This window comes from Vanrija pseudolonga, chromosome 5 (genome assembly GCF_020906515.1).
Source record: "Vanrija pseudolonga chromosome 5, complete sequence".
Lineage (NCBI taxonomy): Eukaryota > Fungi > Basidiomycota > Tremellomycetes > Trichosporonales > Trichosporonaceae > Vanrija > Vanrija pseudolonga.
Window position 1 is genome coordinate 2,529,814 of NC_085853.1, and position 13,378 is coordinate 2,543,191.

General features: G+C 60.8%; 9 protein-coding genes across 10 annotated transcripts; 7 read left to right on the forward strand and 2 right to left on the reverse strand.

The window, feature by feature from the left end:
• Positions 1-158: 158 nt before the first annotated feature.
• Positions 159-1,552, forward strand: ccsC (Trans-enoyl reductase ccsC; the record flags this gene model as incomplete). The annotated part of the gene is made up of 3 exons (XM_062774216.1): positions 159-468; positions 508-1,182; positions 1,255-1,552. 3 exons carry the CDS (start codon positions 159-161, stop codon positions 1,518-1,520), a joined length of 1,251 nt encoding a protein of 416 aa, XP_062630200.1. The 3' UTR covers positions 1,521-1,552.
• A 95-nt stretch (positions 1,553-1,647) lies between these two features.
• Positions 1,648-2,565, reverse strand: CRYZ (Zeta-crystallin; the record flags this gene model as incomplete). Its single annotated transcript, XM_062774217.1, has 1 exon — positions 1,648-2,565. One exon carries the CDS (start codon positions 2,563-2,565, stop codon positions 1,648-1,650), a length of 918 nt encoding a protein of 305 aa, XP_062630201.1.
• Positions 2,566-3,232: 667 nt separating this feature from the next.
• LOC62_05G007697 (uncharacterized protein) lies at positions 3,233-3,989 on the forward strand (the record flags this gene model as incomplete). Its single annotated transcript, XM_062774218.1, has 5 exons — positions 3,233-3,403; positions 3,454-3,535; positions 3,582-3,697; positions 3,733-3,867; positions 3,944-3,989. Exons 1-5 carry the CDS (start codon positions 3,306-3,308, stop codon positions 3,987-3,989), a joined length of 477 nt encoding a protein of 158 aa, XP_062630202.1. The 5' UTR covers positions 3,233-3,305.
• Positions 3,990-4,552: 563 nt separating this feature from the next.
• LOC62_05G007698 (uncharacterized protein) lies at positions 4,553-5,220 on the reverse strand (the record flags this gene model as incomplete). The annotated part of the gene is made up of 5 exons (XM_062774219.1): positions 4,553-4,684; positions 4,721-4,814; positions 4,851-4,948; positions 4,994-5,081; positions 5,120-5,220. The coding sequence occupies 5 exons, from the start codon at positions 5,218-5,220 to the stop codon at positions 4,553-4,555; spliced, it is 513 nt and encodes a 170-aa protein (XP_062630203.1).
• A 631-nt stretch (positions 5,221-5,851) lies between these two features.
• LOC62_05G007699 (uncharacterized protein) lies at positions 5,852-7,064 on the forward strand (the record flags this gene model as incomplete). The annotated part of the gene is made up of 6 exons (XM_062774220.1): positions 5,852-5,940; positions 5,975-6,044; positions 6,082-6,164; positions 6,198-6,279; positions 6,324-6,350; positions 6,597-7,064. The coding sequence occupies 6 exons, from the start codon at positions 5,852-5,854 to the stop codon at positions 7,062-7,064; spliced, it is 819 nt and encodes a 272-aa protein (XP_062630204.1).
• A 548-nt stretch (positions 7,065-7,612) lies between these two features.
• On the forward strand, positions 7,613-8,315 carry LOC62_05G007700 (uncharacterized protein; the record flags this gene model as incomplete). Its single annotated transcript, XM_062774221.1, has 5 exons — positions 7,613-7,686; positions 7,724-7,802; positions 7,842-8,033; positions 8,081-8,198; positions 8,302-8,315. The coding sequence occupies 5 exons, from the start codon at positions 7,613-7,615 to the stop codon at positions 8,313-8,315; spliced, it is 477 nt and encodes a 158-aa protein (XP_062630205.1).
• An 829-nt stretch (positions 8,316-9,144) lies between these two features.
• On the forward strand, positions 9,145-10,346 carry LOC62_05G007701 (uncharacterized protein; the record flags this gene model as incomplete). Its single annotated transcript, XM_062774222.1, has 2 exons — positions 9,145-9,314; positions 9,923-10,346. The coding sequence occupies exons 1-2, from the start codon at positions 9,238-9,240 to the stop codon at positions 10,344-10,346; spliced, it is 501 nt and encodes a 166-aa protein (XP_062630206.1). The 5' UTR covers positions 9,145-9,237.
• A 578-nt stretch (positions 10,347-10,924) lies between these two features.
• Positions 10,925-12,143, forward strand: LOC62_05G007702 (uncharacterized protein; the record flags this gene model as incomplete). 2 transcript variants are annotated; one of them, XM_062774223.1, is made up of 7 exons in its annotated part: positions 10,925-11,047; positions 11,094-11,178; positions 11,247-11,338; positions 11,359-11,418; positions 11,482-11,494; positions 11,534-11,664; positions 12,107-12,143. In XM_062774223.1, exons 1-7 carry the CDS (start codon positions 10,950-10,952, stop codon positions 12,141-12,143), a joined length of 516 nt encoding a protein of 171 aa, XP_062630207.1. In that variant the 5' UTR covers positions 10,925-10,949. The 2 variants fall into 2 exon arrangements, with proteins under 2 accessions (XP_062630207.1, XP_062630208.1); XM_062774224.1 differs by having other exon boundaries at positions 11,380-11,418.
• Positions 12,144-12,481: 338 nt separating this feature from the next.
• LOC62_05G007703 (uncharacterized protein) lies at positions 12,482-13,099 on the forward strand (the record flags this gene model as incomplete). The annotated part of the gene is made up of 1 exon (XM_062774225.1): positions 12,482-13,099. The coding sequence occupies one exon, from the start codon at positions 12,482-12,484 to the stop codon at positions 13,097-13,099; it is 618 nt and encodes a 205-aa protein (XP_062630209.1).
• Positions 13,100-13,378: the final 279 nt, after the last annotated feature.

Here is a 13,378-nt window from a genome sequence, read left to right on the forward strand (position 1 = left end):
GTCACATCTAGAAACCGCCACCCAGTCGACCTCCACTTTTCTGCTCCACGGGCGGACTTCACCCGACAAGGCAACAGAAGACGCAACAGGTCTTGGGATGCATATAAGAAGCGGCGACAGCGCGTGCAGAGGACTGACCAAACCCACTCACACTCGCAATGACCGTCGCCACCGCCCCCATTCCCGCCGCGCAGAAGGCGCTCGTGCTCATCACGGCCGACAAGGACGTGGCGCTCCTCGACATCCCCGTGCCCGTCCCCGGCGCAGGCGAAGTGCTCATCAAGGTGCACGCGATCGCGCTCAACCCCGTCGACTCGTTGTACGTTGGCTCGCCGCTCGCGCAGCAGGCGCAGCGCGTCATCGGCACGGACTTTGCCGGCGTCGTCGTTGCCTCCGGCGCGGACCTCACCTCGTCATCGGACGCACGCACCAAGGCTGGCGCGCGCGTCGCCGGCTTCCTCCAGGGAGGTAAGCTCTAGTTGCTCGACCCCCACTCACCCGCCCCAGCCTGCTCGCGCAACGACCGCCCCGGCGCATTCGCAGAGTACATTGTCATTCCGTACGACCTCACGTGGTCGGTCCCCGCGTCCATGCCCCTCACATCGGCGTCCGCCGTGTCCATGTGCGGCGTGACGGCGGCGCAGGGCGTCTTCTTCCGGCAGCAGCTGCCGGCGCCCTTCTGGCCTACGAAGGAGTGGAACGCCGGCCGGGGATGGAATCCCTCTATCCCGGCCGACGAACCCGTCAACTACCTCATCTACGGCGCGAGCACCAGCCTAGGGCTGTACGCCGCGCAGCTCGTGCAGGCTGCCGCCGCGTTCTCCGGGCGCAAGGTGCGCCTGATCGGCCTCGCCTCGGCGAACAAGCACGCGCTCCTGCGCCAAAAGCCGTACAGCTACGACGTGCTCCTCGACTACCGCGGCGACTGGCCCGCCGGCGTGCGCGAAGCCGCTCCGCGCGGGGTCGACTACGCTTTCGACGCCATCAGCGAGGGCGACACCGTGCGCAAGGTGCACGACCTGCTCGCGCCGACCGCGACACCGGGCTCGTTCGTCATCTTCCGCAACGACCGCAGCGACATGATGCCCAAGGCGCCCGGCGTGTGGGGCGCGGTCGGGTACCGCGTCGCGCCGGTATACGGGGCTGCGTGGGAGGCGCTCGGGGTGGAGATTGGCTACGACAGTGAGTGGCGTGTGGCCTGGACGAAAGGCCGGGAGGTAGTCGTGGCACGCTGACTAACAGGACGCTTCCCAGGCCAGACGATCCCCGCCAAGCCCGACGCGCGCGCGTTCGCCACCGCATTCTACGACTGGCTCTCGACGGCCGCGACCGACGGCAAGGTCAAGGTCCAGCCCAACCCCGTGCGCATCATGCCCGGCGGCCTGGAGCGCGTCGTTCCCGACGGCTTCGTGCTGCTCGGCTGGAACCAGGTGTCGGCGCGCGACAATAACGGCCGGACGGAGGAGTACATGCGTCCTATTAGTGGTGAGAAGCTCGTGTATGAGATTGTCAAGGAGTAGGGTGGTGCAGGGGCTATGCATTGTGTATGAAGTGTGTTGTGATGCTGAGCGGTGATGCCGAGTGGTGTGTCGTTCTGAGTGGTATTGTTGTCATGTTGCCGTCGTCGCTGTCGTGTCATGTCGCTGTCTAGTCGCTGCCATTGATGACCAGCACAATCTTCCCCTTCACAGTCCCGCTCTCCCCAACCTCATGCGCGCGCACAACCTCCCCAAGCGCAAAAGTAGCGCCGACATGCACGCCAAACCTGCCGGCCTCAACAAGCGGCGCCACCTCCACGAGAGAATGCAGCGCGCGCCCGTCGTCGCCGCGCGAGAAGCGTACCCCCGTTGAATGTGCGCTAGCGAAGTCGGCGACCGTGATCACCTTGTTCTTGTCGCCCGTGAGGGAGACGAGGAGCGGGAGCACGCCGTTGCCCGCCACGTCGAGCGCCTTCGTGATTCCCTCCTCTCCGGCCGTCTGGCGTATCCGCTCCTCCACGCCATCGCCGTACGTCACCGGCTCGACGCCAAGGGAGCGGAGGTACCCGTGTGCCCCGGCGCTCGCGGTACCGATGACCCGCGCCCCGCGCGCGAGCGCAAGCTGCGCCGCAGCGGCGCCGACGCTCCCACTCGCGCCGTTGACGAGCAGCACATCCCCCGCGCCAACGCGCAGCGCATCGAGAGCGCGCCACGCCGTCTCGAGCGCAGTGGGGATCGCTGCGGCGCGCACGAAGTCAAGTGACGGCGGGATCGGCGCCCAGAACCCGAGCACCGCGAACTCGGCCTGCGTGGAAGCTTCAAACGCAAAGCCGTACACCGCGTCCCCGAGTTGCGTGTTGCTTACATCCTCGCCGAGAGCGTCGACGATCCCGGAGGCCTCGTAGCCCAGCCGCTGGGGCAGGTCGGGGTCCATCTCGCCCCGCCGCTTGGCAAAGTCGGACGCGTTGACGCCTGCCGCTCGGACTCGGATGCGGATGGCCCCAGGGCCGGGGGTGGGGATCGGGGTGTCGACTAGGTGTAGGACTGAGGGCGGGCCGAAGGTGCTGAACTGGGCTGCTTTCATCATGTGTTGGTGAGTGCGAGGAGGGTGGTGATGATGGAGGAGGATGAGGATGAGGATGAGGATGAGGATGTCAGTTCTGTTTGGTCGCCTGGTTGTCAGCTCGCTACCCTCGGCTTCTCGGATCGGGGCCGAGGCGCTGCCCGCATCGTCGTATCGGCCATCTCGGAGTCGTGGCGGGCTGGAGCGGCGTGAGGTCGACGTCTTGGAGCAGCGGACATCGAGTGGCACTCGGTGACCATTGCATGGGGAATCACAGTCGGGAGCGGGCTTGACGAGGAGTGAAAGACCAACAACAACAACAACAACAGGAATCCAGGTTCCATCGCATGCCGGTGATGGCGGACAATGGGGTATTGGTTTCTTGCATCGCAGCCCCCCCTACACGTGCATGCTACATCTGTACATGCAGACTAACCCATCACACTCACCGATCACCCACAGCTCAGCCCAAGCATAGCCGCCCTCGTCCTGGTGCGTGTGCCAAGGCGCGATTGGTGTTTGGTGCACCGCCGCTCTCCGCGCACCGCCTCGAAACCGATGCCTGCCTGCCGCGGGCCGCTGAAGATAATGCGACGCGTTTCATCGACAACACCGACTTGGCACCGCCGAGATGCCCGATGGGCGCGGGGCAGTGAGTGAGCGCGATGCATCTAGAAGTAGATGCGTCGCGGGGTACATGTACTTCTGTACATGAACATGACGATGCTGCTCGTGATACACGCAAACCCCCACCATCTGCGTCAATGTCCACGACCCCCCGCCGGCGGCGGCCACCAGCACCACCCGACATTTACAAGCTCGCGCTCACGACACACCCGGGCTACGCGACCTTCCACAAGTAGTGCGTCGAACCTCCATCCCGTCTGATCGCGAGCCCGCTGACCCGACCAGTGAACACTACGACGAGGTGCTGGCCAAAATTGAGCGCTCGGCCGCGCGCGGCTGGCCATCACACCGCGGCCTGATCAAGAACGTGGGTGCCGCCGACGCCGGGGGTGATGGACGCTGACGCCACTCAGTTCGTCGAACACATGGACGTCCTCTCCGCCGCGCGCGAGTACCTCTCCACCCTGCCCCCAGAGCGCAAGGTGCCCTCGGCGCGCGGACAGGCGCTCATGCGCAAGGTCGCCAAGTTGTGAGCCCGCCTACCCCGCACCGTGCTGACGGAAGCGAGCACTACGACTACATCAAGTCGTTCATCGACATGCACCCGCAGGGCAGGGTGCGCGCCGAGCTGATGGTCCAGCTCGCGCTGCACCGGCACGGCGTGTCCAAGGGGTACCTTTTGCTGCTCACGCGCGAGCCGTGGGCGCGGCGCGCGCCGGCCTACCCGCCCGTGCAACGGCGCCTGACGAGACACTCGGGCCCGATCTCGCCGCAGGCTGCACGCGGCGCCCTCGCGCGCGCGCATACCCGCCTGCAACTGATGGAGGGTGCCGCGGCGGCGCACCAGCGCCTGCCCGCCCCGGCGCCGTACTTCGCCCCGCCGCCCAGCCCGCGCGCGCGGTTGGCATTCGAGCTGAGGGCCGGCATCGCCGCCATCGAGAAGCAGCTCAGCGTGCTCGATGTCGAGTGGGACGCAACGGCGACGGAACGCGAGTGGCTGCTCGCCCGGGAGAGGGCGGCGGAGGGGCAGCGGGCAGTGGAGCGGGAGAAGCCGCCGGTCGAGAGGTTGGCTGTGGCGGTGGTGCCCCGCCCGCCGGCACCGGCAACGGCTTGGCTGGCAAAGATGCCACCTGCGAGGACGACCGCACCGTTCAAGGAGAAGATACTCGGCCGCCCGGACGAGAGCGAGAAGGTCCGACGCTGGTCCGAGGCGATGAAGGTGCCGGGCAGGGTGGAGGAGAAGAAGGCGTTCGGCGGGCTGCTGGGGCGGGCGAAGCGGTGGTCCTGTGGGGTGTAGCAGAGCAGAGTTGACACGATAGCACAACTTTTCTTGGGTATTTATTCATAGCGTAGATGATGTAGCATAGTGTGTAGCAAATCACGATCACTTGGCCGTTGATGCTGTTGCTCGCACCGGACCGGGGTACGCGGGCAGCTGGTCTCCGACGCGCTGACTCGCGCGCTGCTGCTCGAGGTACTTGAGTCCTTCGTGCAGCGCGTCCTCGTGGCTCCGGATCTGGTGTGAGCACTCGCTGCGAAGCGCACAGCGTACCTGTTTCTGGAGCTTGGCCTTCACGGCCGCCTGCTGAGCATCAGGCAGCGCCATGACGTCGTCGATCAGGAGGACGATGTAGTCGAGCGTGTCGCTCACGAGCGTCAGACAGACCAACGGCGCCACTCACCTCGGCTTGCGGAAGCGGTAGACCCGCGACTCCTCCTTCTTGGTCCGCCACCAGCTGTACTCGATCGCCTCCGTCAGCACGCCTAGGATGTCGGTGAACTGCAGCTGCTCAGCCCTGCCAGTGGACCGGCCTGGGCCACCCACCTCCCTCGAGAGGATGTCGATGATCGCCATGCCGGGAATCTTGGCCAGACACATGTCGACATACGTCTTGATATAGTCGATGTCCTCGCTGCGGGGGTCAGCGGGGCCACGGCTGGGGCTCCTCACTATCGGTGGAAGCGCGCATAGCCTGGGTGCAGTGTGTGCGAGGTGTAGTAGATGTCTTCTGGGGCCTGTTGTCGCAGGTCAGACTTGGTGGAGGTAGCCATAGTTGTGTCAGGCGAGGAGCTGAGATGGAGGGCGATTGAAGGCCAAGCAAGGAATTGTCAACAAGGAGGTTGGGGCTCGCGCTCTTCGCGAGTCACTGCAGCGCTGCGTTCAACACTTCGGCTCCTCGTGCTCGCAGCTCAGCACGTTGCGAGCAGATGGAATGACCTTAGCCCGATCAGCTCATTTGTTGCGGCAGTGTCCAACAACCTCGGGTGGCAAATGTGCCATCATGGGTCACGTCGGAATTGGATCACCGCCCGCTGTTCACTGCCTCGGCATCGCCGCGCCTCGTCGCACGGCAATGCACACTGCGGCTAGCCTCATCTGACACTGTCACCAAGCTCAGTTATCGCTGACTCGACGCTCTAGCTGAACCATGCCCGACTGCACCGGACAGAGCGTCCAATCGCTATTATGCGGGCATGATTCCCGCTCCTTCGACCAGTAACAGGAACCACATGTCGTCAGCCGCTGCAGTGTGTCCTCCGACCAACCGGACTTGTGAACGTTTATGTATCTAACAGTCTCGCTGCATGGTAGTGGATGACCTGCCTGCTCGTCACCATTATTTACGTTTGCCACTCATAACTTGCAGCACTGTGCACAACTACTCGAATCCACCCACTCTGAATGGCCGTGCAACAGCCGCAAGCCCCAGATGGATATCGGAAGTACCGCGAACTTCAGCGCTCGGCGGGGTGCTTCGAGTTCTACAAATAGTGAGGGCTAACAAGAACACAACTGACTCGTCAGTGACACTGTGGAGAAGATCGTCTCAGCTTGGCACAGCAGGATAATATACGGTTTCCAGCTCCAGGAAGAAGTGCGCGCCCATCACCCGCGACCATTCTAACTTGAAGCTGGAATTACACAGGGTGATACTGGCGAACATCATTGACAAGGACAAGGTGCCCCTCCTTCGCGACCGCCTCAGAGGCGACGAGTGAGTGCAAGCACGCGCAGGGGCTGACAGCAGGCCAGCGTGGCTGTACATCTCCGGAATCGTGGAGCTGGCGCCGGAAGAGCGACCTCCAGGGCTCAAGGACCTCTATTCACAGGTATGTGGTGGTATCGGCGTCCGGACGGCTCTCACGCACCACAGTTGAAGAAGCATGCCGAGGCACTAAGGGTGGGATATTGGACAGTTGTGGGGTTATGTCACGCTGGAAGCAGGATGAAGGAGAGCCCGATCCCGCCGCCCAGAGGCATCAACGCCCTCGTCGAGGAGTGCTGGCAGGCCATCCGCGCGAATGAGCTCGAGCTCGAATGCCAGTCGCTCGGCGCAGATGAGCGTCTGGTCTTGCTCCGGCGGCTCAGGGGGCTGAGGGCACGAATGCGCATGTTGGAGGGCGGTCCACCGTCACCACCTCGCCAGCCCAGCCCGCCTCCCTATGCACCGGAGAAAGCGCTTCCCCGGGTGCCGGATACGTCAGACATGGCGGTGAGGGAACTGTACCGTGAGGACGACGCCAAGCGCAACTACTCGATCGGCAAGGGCAAGGAGAAGGACCCGGCCCTCAATGAGTCGCACAAGGCAGTGAGCAAGCTCTATCGCGAGGACGACGCCACGCGCAACCACTATGACGATGAGAAGGGCAAGGGTAAAGGCAAGGACAAGGAGTTGGAGGCGTACGCATACGATGACGGCGCGTCCATCTTCAGCGGCCCGGCACCATCATACAAGACCCACCCTGACATTCACGCCTCATCTGACGACAGGCCCAACGACGCCGAGGACAGGATCCGCGAGCTCGAGCGCCAGCTGGCCCAGTCACGAGGCTTGGGGCGGGGTCGTCTGGGAGGGGTGCTCTTTGGTCGGGCATTCGGGAAAGGGCAGCGATAAGCGACGGAGGGATCTTCCACATTGTTTTAGGTTTGTAGATCACAATGATCATTGGGTTTGACTGCGATCCGCCACTTTGGTCTAAGAGGAGGAGGGATGTAGGCGAGGGCAACACGCCCTTCTGGGCGCCATGTGGTCGCTGCCGGTCCCGGTACGGCCCAGTGAGTCAGAAGCCCATCACCCTTGCCCCGTTGATGGTGCTTAAGGGCCTGTGCGACCGGCTACAGTCGCGCGCTGTGCTCAATCCGAAGCAAGTCCTCTGTCGTGCAGTGCTCAGAGGACCGTGAGCACATCCCAGCCCCACACTTGGCTCCCTGCACTTGAACCTGTGTCGTAGCTTCCTTCAGCCTTGCACAGCAGTCACGCACTATAGTGAGGGCCACCGGTGGGAACGACAAGGCTGAAGGAGATGCGAATGATTGATCGTATTTACTCTTGCTCTTCTCTCCATTCATTCATCTCGCTCGCCACCCACAGTTTTGGAATCGCGTCTCATCGACAGCACACTCGCACACACACACCACACGCACGCACACACTCGCCAGAGAATGACTGAGCATACACCACCTGCCTCTCTTACCCCCACCTGCCTCACCGACTCCATCATTACCATCCACAACTTGTGAGCCCCCGCTCATCCAAGACGCCACTGACAGCAGACAGCGTCTTGGATACATTGAAGTTCCCTTTCCGGGCAGTGCAGCTACATCGATCAAACGCGAGACAGTGCGCGCCATGGTGCGTCCGGAAACGCGTACAGGACAGGCTAACGTGCAGACACTGGACCACCGCTACCGAGCCAAAGTTGGCATCGAGTACATTGACAAGGAGTTTGAGCGCGAGCTGCCGTGGGACAAGCCAAGGACGCCAATTGTCCCCGAGTCGCCCGACGACCAGATCTGTGCCTTCCTTCACGAATGCTTCCTCCAGCCTGACCGCTTCCAGACGCTTAGCATTTTCCGTGAAGTTGTGAGTCTTGCGCTTCAGGTGTGGTGCTTTCATTGACCACACCGTAGTTGATGCGGACACAGGAGATCATGAGAGACCGGATCGCGTGGCTGGACCAACTGGACCAAGCGCCGCCCTCAGCGCTTCCCTGTTCAGAGAAGCAAGAGCTCCGTGCCGTCGATACTCGTACGGAGGAACAGGGATGTCCTGTCGAAAGGACGTCTCCCCCCGAGTACCACAGGACGACTCCACATGAATATCGTGCCAACAACCCAAGAGCCGGACCCAGACAAGACCGGATAAGGGTGCGCGTACGCACACCTGTCCCACCGCCGGTGGAAAGCACCCCAGCCCGAGCGGTACGCCCCGCACCTCCCCTCGCAATCACCAGCTCCCCCCCACCTCCTTATAGGGCAGGAAGTCGTCCAGTCCAAGTCTCCCACATCACCGAAGAGGTATTCACGAAGCACATCGCCGACCTCCAGGCCGACGTAGCGATCGTTAATCGCGCTTGTGCCGAGGCGAGGGAAGCGGCCGAAGTGGCACAGATCGCAGCGGAGGCTGCACAGATCGAAGCCGAGGAAGCACAGGAGGAAGCCCGGGCTGCACAAATCGCAGCCGCCCAGGCATTCATGCGCCTTTCAATTCTTGAGGATAAAGCGCATCGCCGAAAGTGGTGGCAGGTTTGGAATCGGGCGACGTGAGCGGTTTTGTGGGGTGAAGCGGTGGTCACCAAGCAGACTGCGGGCGGTGCCACACCACTATGAGAAGTGAGAAGTAGGATACATACAGTAGGCGAACACGAAGTTGAGACAGATGATACCTTCACCTACAGCGCCGGCACCGACGTGACCGGACGGAGATCGTGACCGGTGCTAAGGATGCGGATGTTTTTGGTCCGTGAAAGAGGCCGTCCGTAGAGAGTGAGGCACCAGCGAGGCGGTCCGCACGCGGCCAAGGGACGGCGGATGCACCGCCACAATGCTATGTAACAGGATCCGACATTACTCGACACCGTGTCAGCCCTCCTCGATGACGTACCTCACGAGCAAGTTGCATCAGCCATACCCAAGCCAACGTCCAACAAGTAGAAATACCCTGCTCCGCTGTTTCATCCTTCACGAAACCCAACCGCTCCCTGCGCCGACTTCATAGACCCTTCACTCGTCTCCACACCCCTCCCCCATGTTCCCAGCAAGGCCACAGCACAACCAACACAGTGACTATGACTGAGACTGAACCACGAAGCGCCAGTCACAACGGCGACTTGGTCGCCGAGCGGAACGTTACCAAATACAACTTGTGAGCTTGACCCCGACAGCGCTAACAGTAGGGATCGCCTCGACTACATTGAAGTTCCAGAGGATATACGTTGCCAGCCCGGGAAAGCACCCAATCGGCAGAGACAGCGTGCAATTGTACGTCCCACAAATCGTCGCTCCGCTGACATCAAGGTACTGGAGCATAGCTATCGGGTCACCGTCGGGATTAGAAACATCGACAAGGAGTTTGAACGGGAGTTGGGTTGGTACTCGGACAGGACACCACTCCTCCCCTACACGCCAGACGACCACATCTGTGCCTTTATACACCAATGCTCCCTCGGACCTGACCCCTTCGGGACGTTGACCAAGCTCCGCACAGTTGTGAGATGTCGCCCTTCAAATGCACCTGTGCTGACAACAGCTTGTACGGACCCAGGAGATTATGAAAGAACGGATCGGGTGGTTTGACATGCCTCCAAGTCCAGCTCGAGTGCTGGCTTCGGCACCGACCCCCCCACCCGACCAGCAACGTCCTGCTCTGGGTACTCGAGCTGAACCTGCACGAGTCGGCGGTGAACGGGAAGCACCTGATACATACCGTACCACCACAGCAGGTAACGATGTACCCCGACCCACCACGCCCAGAGCAGAGACCCCGAGGCCCGACACTCGCAGTGCGGAGACACCAGGACACGGCATCGCCACGCTCCAACAGGCCGAACGCACAGTAATACCTGCGACACCAACCCAAGTTCAGCCCACAACGGACAACATCCCACCGCCGTACTCGGAAGACAGGCACTCCGTGGCAGCGCCAAACATCACCGAAGAAGCGTTCATCCAGCGCATTGCCGATCTCCAGGCCGATGCGGTCCGCGCCAATCGCGCAGTTGAGGAGGCACGAGAAGCGGCCGAGATGGCGCAGATTGCTGCTGCCGAGGCGGTGACGCGCTTGGCGGCGCTGGAGCGACGGGAGGAAGCCCGCTTGGCGTTGGCTGTTTTTGAGCGTCGGGAGGAGCTTCGTAGTCATCGCAAGAGCCGGTGGCAGTTCTGGAGGGGACGGCATTGAGTTTGCACTGTCAAGTAAATCTCGACCACAGCTGAACGAATATGTAGGGCTAAATCAATGTAACCAAATCAGTGCATTGACCTGCGGGGACGAGCTGCATACGCGGAGTACTGTGCCCTATCCGAAGCATGTTTCCTCTTCGATTGCAGTGCTCATGGAGGGCCGTGGGGATTCACAGGACCTCATCACATACAATTCAGGCTGGAAAACGTGGTAGGGCATCCACTGGTGCGTTTGGTCTCCATTAGGCTGCTGCTGGCGCTTCTTGAAGTTATAGAACTGAGAGCTGCTGCAGTGGAACTTGGTCTGAATGCGCTTAGGAGTGCCTTTCTGGCCTTCTGCACCGATGGCGATTCGCTCTGGGGTGGTGAAACGTTTACCATGCTCAGTGGGCGATGTCAAGATGCATATATCGAAAGCACGGATGCATAACTGCCCTCATTGGCGATAAAACGCCATCGGCGTCGGGTTGACACGGCCTCGCGAAAGCGCCACTTTCGTCACCTTTCCGAAACCTTTTGGAATGTGTATCCATCCAGAGCATGCAGCTGTTACCCATCTTCTCTCATACGTACATTCACACGTTGAACGACATTTCACATCATGTCCTTGGAGCCCGTGTTCCCAGCCTCACACCCTCTTGGATATGCCTACGACGCTGCCTTTCAAGCATATCGCGGTTATTCAGGCTTTCACAAGAAGTAGGTGTACATATGTACGAGGTCGAAGGCCTAACTGAGCTTTCAGTGAGAGGATCTTCTCCATATCTAACCATATCGAACGGCTTAAGCTGGGGGAGGATCATGAGGCTCATGCGGACTATGCCGCGGAGGTGAGCTCCGTTGCCTCAGTGGCGTACTAAGACACTACAAGCTTGCGATGCACAGAACAATTGTCCAGGGGGCTATTGCCTACAATCAGGTCGCCCCCATCCCTAACCCATCAACCGAGATTACGAGTTACTTGGCGGCCTGGGAAAGAAGATGGGGACAGTAGGTGATGGGCTTCACAGTGAATGCTCATTGGCAACAAGAGCACCAGAATGGCAGTACATCAAGCTGTTCATCGATACGTACGTCACACCACTCTATGTTCCACCGAGACCCGGCGCGATGGCACCAAGTAACCAAGCCAGGCTGGCGGTCATCGTAAGTGCCACATGGGAGTTCAAGTTTCCGACTTTACAGTTGAAACGACATCTTAAAGTCCTCGAAGACGGACAAAAGATGCTCGCCGCCGCTGCCCCGGCAAAGAGCGACGGATACCCGGCATTTCAAAAGCTGCTGTCGAGCCCAGGAGGCAGGGAGTTCCACAAATAGTAAACTGCAATAGAGATACGACGCGCAGAATACTGATGGCCCAGTGAAACCGTAGACAAGATACTCGCTGCATGGTACGACACAAAATCAGCTTCAGACCTGGTGAAGAAGGTCAGCGTTTTACACGAGGAGGGTATGTCCCTGACCCTGTAGATCAAGCTACACCGAGCGATTGTCGCTGTCGTAAGCGACAGCGAGGAGGTTCTTGGCTTTCAGCAAGATGTTCCATTTGATCAGTAGGTGGTCAATCTGTATGGCGGCCTTACTGACGAGAGAGACCCGCTTGGGTATACATTCGAAGTGTTATGCGACTGCCAGCTGCAGAGCGCCCCGCTTCATCTGTTGAAGATTTCTATCTGCGGGTGAGTTTGCGCATCACAGTCCGCGCAACCCATCCGATGCTCATCGATGCAGTTGAGAAAGCACCAAAGTGCTCTGAAGCAAGGACATGCAATACTGGATCAAGCTCTCGGTTTGATGCCTGTCACGGAGTCTAACCACCACTATCACCTAGAGGAGTGCGGAAAGGCGCTTCAGTTTCTGGAGGTCATGTTGGAAGACAAACACATCGGGGACGAGGAACGATCCTGGTGGAAGAAAGAAGAGCGTCTCCTCAAAGAACGTCACCAAATGCTTCTGGGCCTGAACTTCAACCTTCCGTCAGGGGACGATAGTCCTTCACCAGGCGTTTCTGCTAACGGCCTTCACCTGGTTCGGCACAACCCTCGCCACATGCAACCAGCCCGTTCTGCCAACACCACATCGGCTCCACCTCTCTACTCACCGCCGTCGGTTCCAATTCCGAACTCTACCAGAATGCAGCCTCATCCTCAGCCTCCAGTGGTCCCTCCGCCTGCCCCTCGGACGAACGCCTCTCCCCAGCCTGAAGTGGCAAGGCACAACGTCCTCGGGAGCGGAGGGCAGCAGATCGGCCAGCTCACAGACTACCACGACCATCGCCGCGATACCGACGCCGCCAGCATGAGGACGGCCCCGCCAACGTACCAGACGTTCATCGAAACCCAGATCGAGAGGCCGGTGGATTCCTCATCTCAGCATCCGTCGGAGGCCGCCTCGGCGACGCCTATCGCGATCCCTTCCCCGAATGAGGTGGCAAGGCGCGCCATCCTTGGCGGACGAGGACCACTGGTCGTCCAGAACCACAGCGACCCCCCCAGCCGGACTAACTCCGACGCCAGCAGGATTACGGCTCTGCCACCATACGCTGAGGCCTCAAGGGCCATGGGTCCTCGGATGAAGAAAGCCAGCCGGACACAGGACACTGCGAGGCTTGAAAGTCGCATTCAGGAACTCGAGCGCCAGATTGCTCAGCTGGCGGCACAACAGACGAACACGAACACGAACACGAACACGAAGAGGAACACGAATACGAACACGAACCTGCCCCCGCCCCAGCCCCCGTCTGAGCAGTAGAAGTAAGGGATGCAGTGCGCCGGGATATGAATGCCGAAGGTGTGCTACGTCGGAATTGGCGGCCGCCAGGGATGTGGCCGCCGACGGGGTGGTTGGTTTTTGTCAGGCACAAGCTGTGTGGCAGGACGCTGGCGGACAGGGCTCGCCTCCAGCACCGCCATGCCGACGGTATCGGAGCTCTCACTGATAACAGCTGGACAAGATCCGACAATGCTTGGCAGCACACGAGGAGTGCGCCATGACGTACGTAGGGAACGTGCGTGCTACCTGGTCACCCTC